The 13,197-nt window shown below is 45.1% G+C and overlaps 1 protein-coding gene across 12 annotated transcripts in view; it reads left to right on the top strand.

Moving 5' to 3' along the window:
• The window catches only part of AGAP1 (ArfGAP with GTPase domain, ankyrin repeat and PH domain 1), a 308,025-nt gene that overhangs the window by 96,721 nt on the left and 198,107 nt on the right, over positions 1 to 13,197 (top strand). For 8 of the 12 annotated variants that reach the window (XM_038142029.1, XM_038142033.1, XM_038142024.1 and 5 more), the window contains exons 2-4: positions 711 to 769; positions 4,770 to 4,857; positions 5,526 to 5,537. In XM_038142029.1, the coding sequence (XP_037997957.1) occupies positions 711 to 769; positions 4,770 to 4,857; positions 5,526 to 5,537 (159 nt within the window). The remainder of the gene's footprint in view (positions 1 to 710; positions 770 to 4,769; positions 4,858 to 5,525; positions 5,538 to 13,197) is intronic. The other 4 variants (XM_038142034.1, XM_038142032.1, XM_038142030.1 and 1 more) reach the window with 1 other exon arrangement.

Below are 13,197 nucleotides of genomic sequence, written 5' to 3'. Positions count from 1 at the left end.
GTGGAGCCTTATTTCTGTTCTTTGGTGTGGAATCGTCAGTGAGGTGGGAGCCAGGTGCAGCCCAAAGAGTTTAATTTCTGTGATAAACCTGCCTTTCTTCAAGGAATCAACCTCTGCCCCAAGAAGTTTTTAATTAATTTTGTAGTAAACGGCTCTGTGGTTTATTTCTGCCTAGATTATGCTGCTGAAAAAAAACGGTGTGTTGGAGGAATAAAAAGAGATTTTCCCCTGCCTGAGCGGGGCTGCTCCCACTGACTCTGGCTGCTGCAGTTGCTGCCACGAGGTGTGATGTGCAGCAGCTAATAACACGTTTCAGAGGCAGCAAATGTTCTTATCTACCTGGGTGGAGGGGTTGCTGCAGTGGGTGACATGCAATGTGACAAACCCAAGGCTTTTCCTGAGGGAAGGACTGTGTTGCTGGGGATGGGAAATGGCTTAACCAGGTACACACTGGGAGAGCCTCTGCATTAACTGGAGTTCGTGTGAGCTCTGTGATGATGTGGGAGCACCTGCTGCTGGGTGCAGAATGGGAATTTTTGGGGATTTTTTACATCATTTCCCCAAGCCCCTGGTTTTGGTCACGTTGGACTGTCAGCCTCCCAGGAATCAGAGCTTTGGTCTCGCGTTCCCGAAGCCGTGGCATGAAATTGTGTGTGGCCGAGCGTGAAATGTCATTATCCTGATGTTGGGAATGTTCTCCTCTTCCACAGATGCCTTTGTAAACAGCCAGGAATGGACACTGAGCCGCTCTGTACCCGAGCTGAAAGTGGTGAGTTGGTGTTTGCTCCTGTCTTGGGACATCCTGGGAATGTCACACACGAGTGGGGGTCTCCCATGCTTCACTCCAGCTGCTGCTGGGGGAAAATGTGGAGAGCAGGTTCAATGAGTAAAGGATTTTCCCTCTACATATCTATTACAGACTCACAGAAGGGTTTGGTTTGGGAGGGACCTCAAAGCTCATCCCATCCCACCCCCTTGCCATGGGCAGGGACACCTCCTGCTATCCCAAGGTGCTCCAAGCCCCCTCCAACCTGACCCTGAACGCTTCCAGGGCTGAGGCTACCTTTATGAAGATGATGTATATTCAAATTCAGTTTACTCATACTTCAAAGGTCTCTCAGTACGTTATTGCTGCTTGAATTTGTTCTGCTCCATGAACCAGCTTCCAAGGGGGATCTTCTCGGCAGGGAAGTCTTATGAGGGCAGTGGAAGTTAGCAGCTGACACGTGAAGCTCATTTTATCCCCCCCTAATAAGTTTCCATGATTTCAAGGACCAAGTGCCTATTCTCCCTCTCTTTAAAGAATTTAAACCTTTTCCCAAATCTGGGATGACAATAGTGTTTTTTTGGAGGTGAGAGAATCTGCAAGGCCACATTTAACAGGATAAATGCACTCAGACAGGCTTTTCAATGGGAGCAGCATCCTCACAACTACAGTTCTGTGGCTGCTTGGATCTTAGCAGTGCTCAAGGTGAGTGCAAGAAAAATCTAGCAGTCAGTGGATGTAATTCCCTAATTCAGGAAGGGTCACCAGGTTTTGTTAAACAGATGGTGTTATTTGGAAGACCCCAAATACCTCACACAATGAAAAAACAGGAATTCAGGACTGGAAGGTGTTGTTTGGATAGGAGTCCAGCACTGTTAGATGGCTTATCCTGGGTTTCTTTGCACGTCCCTTCCCCTTCTCTGAGCTCTGCTGATCCACAGCACCCCCCAAGAAAACTGGGGGTTGCAGGAGAGAGCAGAGCTGCGGGCACTCCATGTTGTGATTGGGAACCCAAACCATTGCTGAGCCCGGCTGATGGTCTCAGGGTACATTTTTCTCTTTTTCCAGCCTGGCTGTAGCATGTGAGGGTTACCTTGGGTGTCCTGCCCCTGAGTTGTCTGAAGCAGGGCTGGGAAAACAGATTTCAGCTTCGTGGCTGCTGCAGAGAATTGATTTGCAGTGGTCAGCGTGCCACGAGAGCTGTCCGAGGGGAAAAGCACAACTTCTGCTGTTACAAAAATAATAATTTGATTATAGCGCCGCAAATGATGGAAGCCAGCGGCACCAGCTGTGCCTGTGAACTTGTGCTCCGAGAGGAAGGGTAAATTAGGAAGCCCAGCTGAAATCTGCTCTGCCTTTCCTGCACATCTGCCCTTGGGGAGGGCTCGGGGCCGTGAGCCACCTCTGTGATTCCCCTGCTTCAGCCTCATCCAGGCTGCTCCAGGGGCTGAGGAACATAAGGGCCATGTTAAAGGGAGAGAATGTCCTCCTGTGCAGGCTGGGAGGTCCTTAAATGGATTATTGTTGTTATTTATTTTTGATTTATTTCTAGAGCGCCTGTTGTTGTACCCTTTGGGCTCTGCAGAATTTTAAAGGGAACAGAAACTGGCTCTGGGAGGGCAGAGAAAGGCCCCAGGGCTGCAATAAAGGAAGGAGGTATTTCTCAGTGTGCCTTTGAGGAAAGAACACCAGTCTTTGCCTCCTTTCTTTAGCAGCGCGAGGCTTGGTTTCCTTCCAGTGCTCAGAAGGACATTCAAGGCCACCTTGGAGGGGTTTGGGGCAACCTGGCATAGTGGGAGGTGTCCCTGCCCATGGCAGGGGGAGGAATGGAATGAGCTTTGAGGTCCCTTCCAACCCAAACCAGTCTGGGATTCTATAACTGGTTCCTGCTGATCCAGTACTTGGGTTTTACTTATGGATTTTGATGCTTTTGTTGTGGTCAAGAGCGTGGTGAGACCACTGCCTTTGGTGTTCCTGGGTCCTGTTTGTTCAAATGGTAAACGAGGATGTGTTAGGCAGAACACACATGAGAGATTGCTGGATAAAATCACCAAATTTCTTGCAAAAAAATCTGCAAAGCGCAGTCAGGCTCCTCTCCTGGCCAGCTTTAAAATGCCAAGTGCCATCCATACAGTTTATGATTTTTCCCAACAGGCTTTAGGAGGTGTGGGCAAAGTGGCTTGGGTTTGTTTTACAGCGTGTCTGGCACATGGAAATAAATGATTCAGTGTTGCACAAGTCAGAGCTGAAAAGAGCAGTGAGTTGTAGCTGAATTTTCTCCTCCCTGAGCTGGGTTAGGGTGGTATTTTTGTTCCCTAACGTGCTTGTCATAACTTGGTGCATTTCAGACAAATCCATAAATAAATGGAGATGACTGGGATTGTTTGTGTATAAGGCAGGGGAGAGGGGAATATGACTGCTGTGAAAACAGGCTGGCATTTTTGCCGTGCTGTGGGGGATCAGCCTTAAAGCAAATATTAATGCTGACAAAGAGAGAAACTGTATCAGAAGTCAGTTTTTTTTTTCCCCCAGTGTAGAATTTATTGCTCCTACTTTGTAGGAATGTGTCAGAGAACCTGAAGTGCTGTCAAATGGTGTAACCTGGTATGACCTTTGGGATATTAAAAAAAAATTAATATATAAAATTGTGTTCTGGAATCTCTTGATGTCTTTCAAATATTGGGGGCCTCTGGATAGAACAGGGCATCCCAGCTATGGGATGTTACCTCTGGCTGGACCCCCAGGTTGATGCTTTTCTGTTCTCCCTGGCATTTAAGAGTTTTGGCACGAGTGTAATAAAAAATAACATTAATTTCCATCTACGCAAGGCTAATCACTTGTAAGTGAAGGTTTCACTGGAAAACTGTTGTCTTGGCCACATGTGTAGACCATTAAAAATGCAGTTTCACACACTAAAATAACTGTTTTTCAGTGGTGAATGAGGGAGATTTTGTACATTTTTGTAGGCAAAAAAAAAAAAGAGAAGGAATTTCTCCTTGGGAAGCTTTGTGTCAAGGGGGGATGGTGTCACTTTGGTGACAGAAGAGGTGCCAAGGCCAGGCTGTTTACTCACAGGGCTCCCTCAGCTCTCAGTGGGTTTGTGGTGTGAGTGGGAGTAGACAAATGTACTGCAGCTCATGGGCATATAATGGAGGGAAAAGTCATTAATTGGAGAGGTTGCTTCATGTTCTGGGGGTAAGGCACACGTGTCCGAGATGTCATTTTCTTCCCGTGACTCATCCCAGAATCCCTCCCTCCCCTGCTGCCCACGCTGTGGGATCAGCCCAAGCGAGGCAGGGGGGAATTTGGGGTGCCAGCCCACGTGGCTGGGTCCCATCGAGCCGTTTTTGATAAGGAGGGTGGTGTCCTGCCAGCTGGGGTTAAGAAGATGGGGTTGGGAACGTGCAGCTCGTTGCTGCTGCCTCGGCCCCTTTGGCAATGCGGGCGGATCAGCAGAGTTCATCTTCTCTCCAGGGACCTTCTGTTCTGAACCTCTGCTGAGGGTCAAGTAAACAGGAGAGAGCAGAGCGGGCTGGGCTCGTTTCAAAGGGGGAAAGAAGCTTCCATCACCTCCCTCCCCAAGAAGGGAGCGCAGTGTCCTCAGCTCTGTGCGCCCCTTCAAAGCCACGAACCCCAAATCTCCTCAAGTCCTTCGGCATTTGAGCGCCTCTAGGAAGAAATCCCTCTGGGGCTGGGCTGAAATATTTCCCTGGCAGGGCGGGGAGGCCCTGGCACAGGTTGCCCCATCCCTGGCAGTGTCCAAGGCCGGGTTGGGCAGGGCTTGGAGCACCCTGGGGTAGTGGCAGGTGGAGGAACAAGATGATCTCTCAGGTCCTAGCCACCCCAAAGCACCCTGCTGTTTATTTTGTCTCTTGGCATATTTTGCTCCATGTCTGTTGCTTGGGGTGTTACTCTGTGTGAAGATTTTGCTTGAAGACACTGCTTTTTCCAGGGATGGGTTGCAGTTGAGTTTTTTGTTGCTTCTTTTTGTTTTCCATGCCAGGGGATCGTGGGTAACCTGGCCAGTGGGAAGTCAGCGCTGGTGCACCGCTACCTGACCGGCACCTATGTCCAGGAGGAGTCACCTGAAGGTAGGTGCATCCACAGCTCCCACTCTTCTTTTTCCCCCACAAACTACATCCTTGCTCATTTTTGATCATGCAGAAACGAATTAGCAAAAAAAAAAAAAAAAAAAAAAAAAATCCCATGTGCTGCTTCAAAATGCATGGGAATTTTTGCTTTAACATTCTGCAAACTGGGCTAAGTATGTACAATATAATTGTGGATTTTCCATAAATGCTTAGCATCCTTTAAATGCTTTGGCCCCCAGTGTGTGTCCATATGGGAATTAGTCCTGATGGAGAGGAGTTGACTGCTCTCAGTGGTGCTGCTGCTTTCACTTGGGCTGTTGAAAGCCACAGTTACTGTCTGTAGTGGTGGGTTTCTTGTTAGGAGAATAAAAATCTTCGCCTAAAAATGTGTAACTTACTTTTTGTTTAATATATTAAACATTTGTGGGTTTTTTTAAATGTTCTTATGGCATAGAAAATTAATTTGTACACTGTAGTGTTTAACATTAATCCCAGTTTATAGCTTGAAATCAAAAATTATCACAGTACCTTATCAAGGTTTATCTTACAGTAAATACTTTTTTGATTATTTTTCTTTATCTGTTCTCCTTATGAACTTTTAAATCCAACTCTGAGACACTGAATTTCTGGTTCCTTCTTTCCCTTACTGGCTGTTCCCTTCTTTGCAGATATGGATGCAGGTAACTATACATTGTCTTCATGGCAGCTCTGGTGTTGAAGGGCCAGATGGTGGTTTCTGTACTAGAGCGTTTCCCCCCCTCGTTTTGTGTATCATTTTGAGTTGTTCCCTTTTGATTTCAAGTCTTTAGTGCATCTCACTGTTGTTGTCTCTTGCTGTAGTTGTCTCCTCAGCAGTAGTTTGTAGTTTCATGCATCTCTGATAACATTTGTTTCCAATTAACTCTTACCACAGGAAGCTGGTTCAGCCTGGTAGTTGACATTTTAACAGCCTGGAATTGTAGTTAAAACGGGAGGAGAGGGAAGGGAGGGATGGACAAGGCTTCTCCTGTGCAATTGCACTAACGCTGAGGTCCTGCAGTTTGTAAGTTTGCCCTGAGTGCTTTTGCTGGTTTGTAGCTAGAGCTGACAATAATAATTGACGGGGGCAATTGATCCTGTGCACAGAAGTGTGTGTGGATCTTGCTTCTGGATGCTGATAGTGAGAAATGCTGACAGAGGCACTGAGTGCAGCCAATCTTCAGCAAAAATCACTGTCTTGACAGATCTCTTCCTTCACTTCATGAACAGAGGATATTTGGTTTTGTTTTGGGTTTTTTTTTCCCCTCGGAAGATTCCAATCTACTGCCTGTTGACAGGGCTAGCCCTCCTCTCCTCCTAAAGGATGAATATTTTAGGTGATGTTCCTTGGGAGTGTTGCCATCTGTGCTCTTTGTCTTGAAGGATTTTTATTTACAGTGCTGTTGTGACTGTTTTTCCTGCAAGGATTAGATGACAAAAGCAGTGTCAAATCATTTCTCTGCACGTAAGTGTGGCTGACAAGCCTCACTAATGACACTGTTGCATTTCATTAACGGGAGGAAAACTGGAATAATTAAGAGCTCTGATTCGCCCTGTGAGGGATCAGGTCAAGGTTTCCAATCAAGTCAGCATTAAAGGAAATTCAACCCATATAAATTACCCTCAGTAAACAGCTGCAATGGGGATTTGGTAGTGTTTTGCTGCTCTGTAAATCACAGAAGCACAGAGTGGTTTGGGTTAGAAGGGTCTTTAGGGCTCACCCAGTTCCAGCCCTGCCACGGACAGGGACACTTCCCACTATCCCAGGGTGCTCCAAGCCCCCTCTAACCTGGTCTTGAGCACTTTTAGGTCCTTCAAACAAATCCCTAGAAAGGTGTAATCCTTCATGCTGGAGACCCTTGTGGATCCTCCCCTCTCTCCTTTTCTGAGGGACTATAAACGTGTCAGGTTGTTAAACTGGATAAAGAAGAGGATGCATATCGGATGTGAAGGTGTCAGCTGCTTGATCAGTTAAGGAAAACCTGATTTTACTGGCTTGGAATGGCTTCCTAACAGCTAAATTTAACAGGCATCATAAAATCAGTGCCTAATGGGCGAGGTGATGGATATTTGCTTCACGTGGAAGTGGTGATTAGGGCCAGGCACTGCTATTTCTGCTCGCCTCTGCCTCTAAATTGCTGCAATTACCAGGAAACCTGCCCTGCATCAGCCAAGTGCCACATCTCCTGCAGGCCTGGAGGGCTCCAGCATCCCAGGAAATGAATTTTAGCTATGTAAAGATGGTTGCAGGTTTCCTTCTGCTCTCTAAGTGAGAGATTTCTCTCACTGCCCATCACCACCTCCCCACCAGGAGGAGGAACCCTCCCTTCACAGTGGAGATCTCTCTCACTGCCTGCCCCAGTTTTTATCTCTGCTCAGAACTTTTCAGTCCCTCACGTGTTTGCAACTTGCAAACCTTCGTTTTCTCAAAAAGCAAGTTTTTATTAGGAAGAAAAATGGCCTTGAGAGTCTTCCTTTGCATATTTACCAAGCACTCAGCTGTGCTGCTGAGTGACACATTTTAAATCAGATGTAAGAAAAGCAGCAATGTGTTATCCTGCTGTAAGGGGGGAATTCCAGTACTCTGGAACTTTTCAAATTTTTTTCTGTGATGATACAAGAAGGAAATTATTATAGTTTCATAGTATAATATTGGCTTTTTGCAAATATCAAAATGGATTCTATATATGTGATGTTTAATGTAACTTTGTTATAAAAATACCGTTTTTATTTCTGTTGTTTATTAAGCTTAGCCATAGTAGTGAAACAGCTGATAAAGTATGCTTGTGTTAAAATACACACTTGGATAACATCTAATAAACATATAAAGAAGACACCTACTACAAATATGTCAACACTTACTGTCTGAAGACAGTGTAGACCAAAGCTCAGAAACTAGAGGTAATAAGAACAGACTAAAACCATAACCAAAGAATACACATACTCTAAAAAAACAGACCCAAAAAGAAGGTTTACTAAAGAGTTCTTAGAACACGTGGACTGATTTGAAGAAAAGTTTACTATGCAAAGGAGTCTATGAATATACAACAAGCTGATCTAAAAGAAAAAGTATTTAAAGAGTATCTCCAAAGATAACAGTGTGCTCTTAGCTGTAATAACCTTTACTCTGTCATCCTTATCTCCTATTATCCTTTATTAGATTTTTAAATTTTCACAAGAGAGTAAATGTGTTTTTCACAGAAATGATGGGAGATAAGGAATCCTGGGGATTTGTCATCTTCTAAGGACCTTCTAAGCAATTGGAATAAAAAACTGCCACTGCTGGGTGCCTTACCTGCTCAAATAGCAAGTGAGGTGTGGGAAATGTTGTGGCTGTATTTCCCCCATCTGGAATTGAATTCTGCCTGTAGGAGCCAAGCGAGATGCGTGGTGGGTGTGGAATTGGAGACTGAATCCTTTGCAGGCCAAGGTGAACTGAAGTTTACAGGGGTAGCGAGTGCCAGGAGGATTCTGTTACTTGTTTGGGTTTTGTTTCCAGAAAGCCACAGAAGTGTGAAACATGACTTAAAGGCTTTTCCACATCTCTGGCATGTCTGTGAATATTTTAAGTCATGTCATGATTATTTCAGTGCTTTGTTTTCCAGTGAGTCTAATAAAACAAACAAACAAAAAAAAGACAAACTGTGGCCCAGTCTGTGATGAGAAAAAAGGAGTTTTTTTTCTCTACATATTTTGGGATATATTTAAGAGTTACTTATTCATTTCATGTGGAGTAATTATTTTTAGTGTTTTAAAAAGCATAAAAGCCATCCACCATCCCAACCTGAGGCAGCAAGTGGCTGTTGCAGTCAGTGGAGGTTTCATCTCTCTTTGTGGAGGAACTTACACTAAAAATGAAATTTTCCCCCAATAAAAGATAAAGAATAAAGCCTTCAATGTGTTTTTCAGAAAGCTGTGATCATTTACTCTCTTTCCAAATTTGACCTAAAAGTATTTTTATACTGTTGCAGCCTTCACCACATCACTTTTGTCAGTGCCACAGTGAGCAGTGTGGCTCTTGAGTGGCAGGAATGATCATGTTTAATACTAAAATACTAAATGGAGTGTCACCCTCAGCCTTCCCTTTGAAGCATGTCATGAAAGCAAGTTGCCAGCCTGTAACAAAAGCATGCATTGATGATCTTCAAGCCTTTTCCAACCTAAAGGGTTCTGATTCTGTGTCGAATTTACATCTTGAGGGATGCACGTCCATGTTTTTCAGTTTATCTCGAGTAACTATTTCTGTCTGATGCTTCCTCAGCAAAGGGTAATTATGCAAGGAGGATTGAGGAAGAGTGCTTTAAAATTTCAGCTGCTTTTGTTCACATCCTCTTAAGAGCTTTTCTCCTGGTCACAGACCCTTACACAATATGTATGCAGAAAGTTCAGGCATAATCTGTGAACTGGGATGACCTGCCAGGTGTCTTCACTCAGGTCTGATCCTGGCCTGGCTCCAAGAGTGTGGACCTGCTTCACCTGGGGAAAAAAAAAGAAAGGGATAAAAAAAGGGATAAAAACACTGCCCCATGCCTGGATGTGTTCAAGGCCAGGCTTGGAGCAGCCTGGGGTAGTGGGAGGTGTCCCTGCCCTTGGCAGGGGTGGGATGGGATGGGCTTTAAAGGCCCTTCCACCCCAAACCACTCTGGGATCTTTCTCTGCTTGCTGGGGTTGTGCTGGGAGATTCAACCTTGGGGTGGGGTCACAGTTTGTGTTTTGGGTTGAATACAACGGGGGGGCTGCAGCAGAACTGGACAGTTTGTCCCCTCTGCAGCACTGGAATTCTCGTCCCCTTCTCCACATGATTCGTGCAGTTCTGCCTGCTGTGAACAATCAGGTTCCTGAGGCTGCCTGTCTCTTTGCAGAAGGACTTGCTATTTTTATCCAGTTAATATTTCTCAAATACGTGGGAAGGCCATATTTACTAACCACTCAAATTTGATCTTTGATGAATAAAGGGAGGATGTGTCCCAGACTAATCTGTGAGCTCTGTTCTCAGTGAGCAGCTGGCTGAAATGTAAATGAAGAGCAGAGAAATGTGTCCTGTGAGGATGGACTTGGTGCTTTCCCTGCAATCGTTCATGCCTTTTCCTTCAGCATTTTTTGGAGTGCCAGAAAAATCACCATGTAAAAATGTATACAGAGCTTACACAGGGAGGCTTTGCAAGAATCCCAACATGAGTTTAAAAAAGCCACATTAACCTTAAACCATTTTGTGGTTCTTGGACTGCAAAACCGGAGGAAGCTGAAATTTGCTGTGTTGGTTTCAAATCCTTGGTACGGTTTTCATGAGCCCCCTCAGCACTTTGGGGCAGATGAAGGGGTTTTTTGGCCCGTAAACCCACGGGCAGACTCTGTCTCGTGTTCAGAAGACAGCGATGACTTGGGACATGTGTTTCAGAATTACCTCTTTCCAGTTCTTTGTCTGTCTTTTTGCTGTAATCGCACCGAGTGATTATTTTTATTTGGCGTTTCACGCTGACACCCAGATATAAACCAACACTTGTCTCTCTTTTGATCCCTTTAAAGCACTGCTGCAGAGGGTTCTCTTGGGCTTTTGGAGCCTTTCAGGCTCAGAATAAAAGAGGGTGTTTATGCATTCTGCCCTCTCCCCTCTGGAGCCCTTCCCTCTCCTCGCCCTCCTGGGACTGCCTGTGTGGGTTAGAAGCCTTTGAAGAGCTCTCTGTTCCAGCTGGCAGCTTGGGGACTGCTTCAAGTGTCACACAAATAGGGAGCTCTGTTAATTAAAGGCAAAACGCAAGTATTTGCTCTTTAGGAGGTGCTGAGGAAGCAGATTGCCAGAAAAGCCTCCCTTTCAGGTTGTGCTCCCCGAGGGTCTTTAAGGTGCTCTCTTTAACACCTTGCACCCTGAGTGCCCAGGGATTTTTGGGAAATAATGTCTGGAGCATTTGTGTCATCTCATAACGGGCTCCTCTGAAGGTTGTGAAAAACTGTAAAGCAGATTTATAACTTCTGTTACAACTTCAGGCTCTTCACAGGGGTAAAAGTGACTGCTCCCAATAGCGAGTGATGCTGAAACGGCCTCGAGTTGTGCCCAGGAGAGGCTTAGGTTGGATATTAAGGAAAAGTTTTTCATCAAAAGGGTTGTCAAGCATTGGAGCAGGCTCTTCAGGGCAGTGGTGGAATCACTGGAAGCGTTCAAAAAAACCGTGTGGATGTGGCAGGGGTTAGTGGTGGCCCTGGCAGTGCTGGTGATGTAAGAGGGCTTTTCCAGCCCAAGCTCTACTAGCGTTCCATGGCTTTGAGTCTCCAGTGCTCCCTGCTTTCTGCTGCTGTTCCTTTTGAAGCCACTTTGGAGTGGCTCCTGCTGGACCTGCCTTTGCTTTATTTCTCGAGTACTGCTTCTGGATGTATTTCTAAATTACTGTTTCACTCTTGATCTCAAAGCCAGGTTTTAATATTTTTCTTTGAGCGTGTTCCTTGTTCAGCTTGTATTTGATTTTTATTGTGAGCTTTTTTTTTCTCCCTCCACTGAATCTGTTGTTGTTATGGGAAGTTGTATCAAAAGGAAATATTCTCAGTGTTTTGAATTCTCAACAGACCCCTTGATTTGCTGCCACAGCAGGCTGTCACCAGGGTTTGTACCCATTTTAGGAAGGGCAGATTATGGGGTAATCACTGCTGAGTCCAGTTTTAACTTCAGTTGCTATTTGTGATGTAAAACTGCAATGAAAGGACAGGTATTAGAGAAGCTGGCTGGGTATAAAAAGCAAAGGGGTGTTTGAAAAGGCCTGAGGTGTGTGCATCAGTGCTTATATTTTGGGCTAGCTTTGTGAGCTCTGTTTAGGGCTTGTTAGTGCACTTTAGGATTTTGTAATTATGTTGGAAGCTTGTGAGGTCAAGCAGAAATTTTTTGCAGTTGAATTTTGTGTTGGATTGAAAGCTGAGATGGGTTTGTCTGGAAGATGAAGTGCCTGAGAAGCCAACTAAGAAGGAGCTGCAGTAAAAAAAAAAAGGATGATATTTTAAATCATGGGGCTGACTTTGTAAGGAACTCTGTTTGGAAAGTGGTGTTTTGGGCTGTAAATGTTTAAAACTGGAGAAGACTGGTGGTGGAAAAGGTAGGAGTGTGCTACATCCTGCCTGAAGGAGCTGACTCGCTGTTTTTTTTTTTTTTGTCTCTGACTGCTTTGATAAAAATAAGCTTTTAAAATTAGACTTGTGTATATACAATTAGTGGGTGTGAGGTGTAAGCAACTCTCTGCACCTGCTGTCAGTAAAATAAACCAAGAGGAGGAAATAGAAAAAAAAAACAAAGATGAAAAATGAGCTATTGGTAGAAATAGGAGCAGTGATTGAGTTGTAGGTGCTTGTCAGCTTGTGGCTGATAATATCCCCTGATACTGGGGAGCTTGGGTGGGTGTGAGGGCTCTGGGTGGGTTTCTGGGGAAGGGGGTTCCCCACAGGTTCCTGGGGGTTGTTTTTCCTGCCCTTTAATCTGTCAGAAATGCTTCTGAACTAGGAGAACATACAACATGTTCCGCTTTTACTTGCTCAGTGCCACAATTGTTGTGTGTTGATGTGCAGTGGGTGTCTGATAAAGATGGGTTCCTGCTTCATGTTGGACTGAGGGGTGTCTGAAGCCAAGGTTTGATCCTGGAGTTGGGCTGTGGTGCTTTGTATGCCTGCTCCCACTTGATATTCTTGCCCCTTTACCTGGGACCATAATAACTAATAATAAACTGGAAAGATGGGAAAAGTATTTCCCTTGCCCTAAAATGGGATCAGCAGTTTATTTCTTAGTAAGAACTCACACCTCTTCCCCCTTCCCAGTCTGTTCTCCCAAATAACCAGAGTTCACGTGTTTGTTTTTCTGACTGGGTGTCCTGTAGGCAGATTTTGATCCTTATCTGCCATGGGGTGCCCTATGCAGCCTGGTGTGGTGACATGGGCTAGGACAAGCTGTCCCCTTCTCTGCACTCTGCAGGAACTCCCAGCTGCTTTTCTCCCTTGTGCCAGAGGTTTTTGCCACCCTGCCCCATCTTTCCACAGCTGCTTTGTCCCCACTTTTGTCCTCGTGATGCTGCTTTTATTTTTCCCCTTCTATTTCTCGAGCTCGTTACGGTCATGTTGAAGTACAATCCAATTTCCTACCATAATTGCAGTCCCTCCTGCTTCATTATCTAGAAACTAAATAGCCTGTTACTTCCATCTTCTAGGTTATTAATAAAGTGGGTGCAGGAGAGTTGAAACTGCTGCAGAAACTTGGATTACTATCGTGCTGCTTCTTTCAGATGAGTCATTTGATGGGGACAGAGTGTGCTTTACCTCTCCGTCTGCACTCACATTACAGTGATTTTTTTG

The sequence above is a fragment of the Motacilla alba genome, chromosome 7, assembly GCF_015832195.1.
Source record: "Motacilla alba alba isolate MOTALB_02 chromosome 7, Motacilla_alba_V1.0_pri, whole genome shotgun sequence".
Taxonomy (NCBI): Eukaryota; Metazoa; Chordata; class Aves; order Passeriformes; family Motacillidae; genus Motacilla; species Motacilla alba.
The sequence above is the reverse complement of the archived record's forward strand: the minus strand, read 5'-3'. Positions and strand labels throughout refer to the sequence as shown.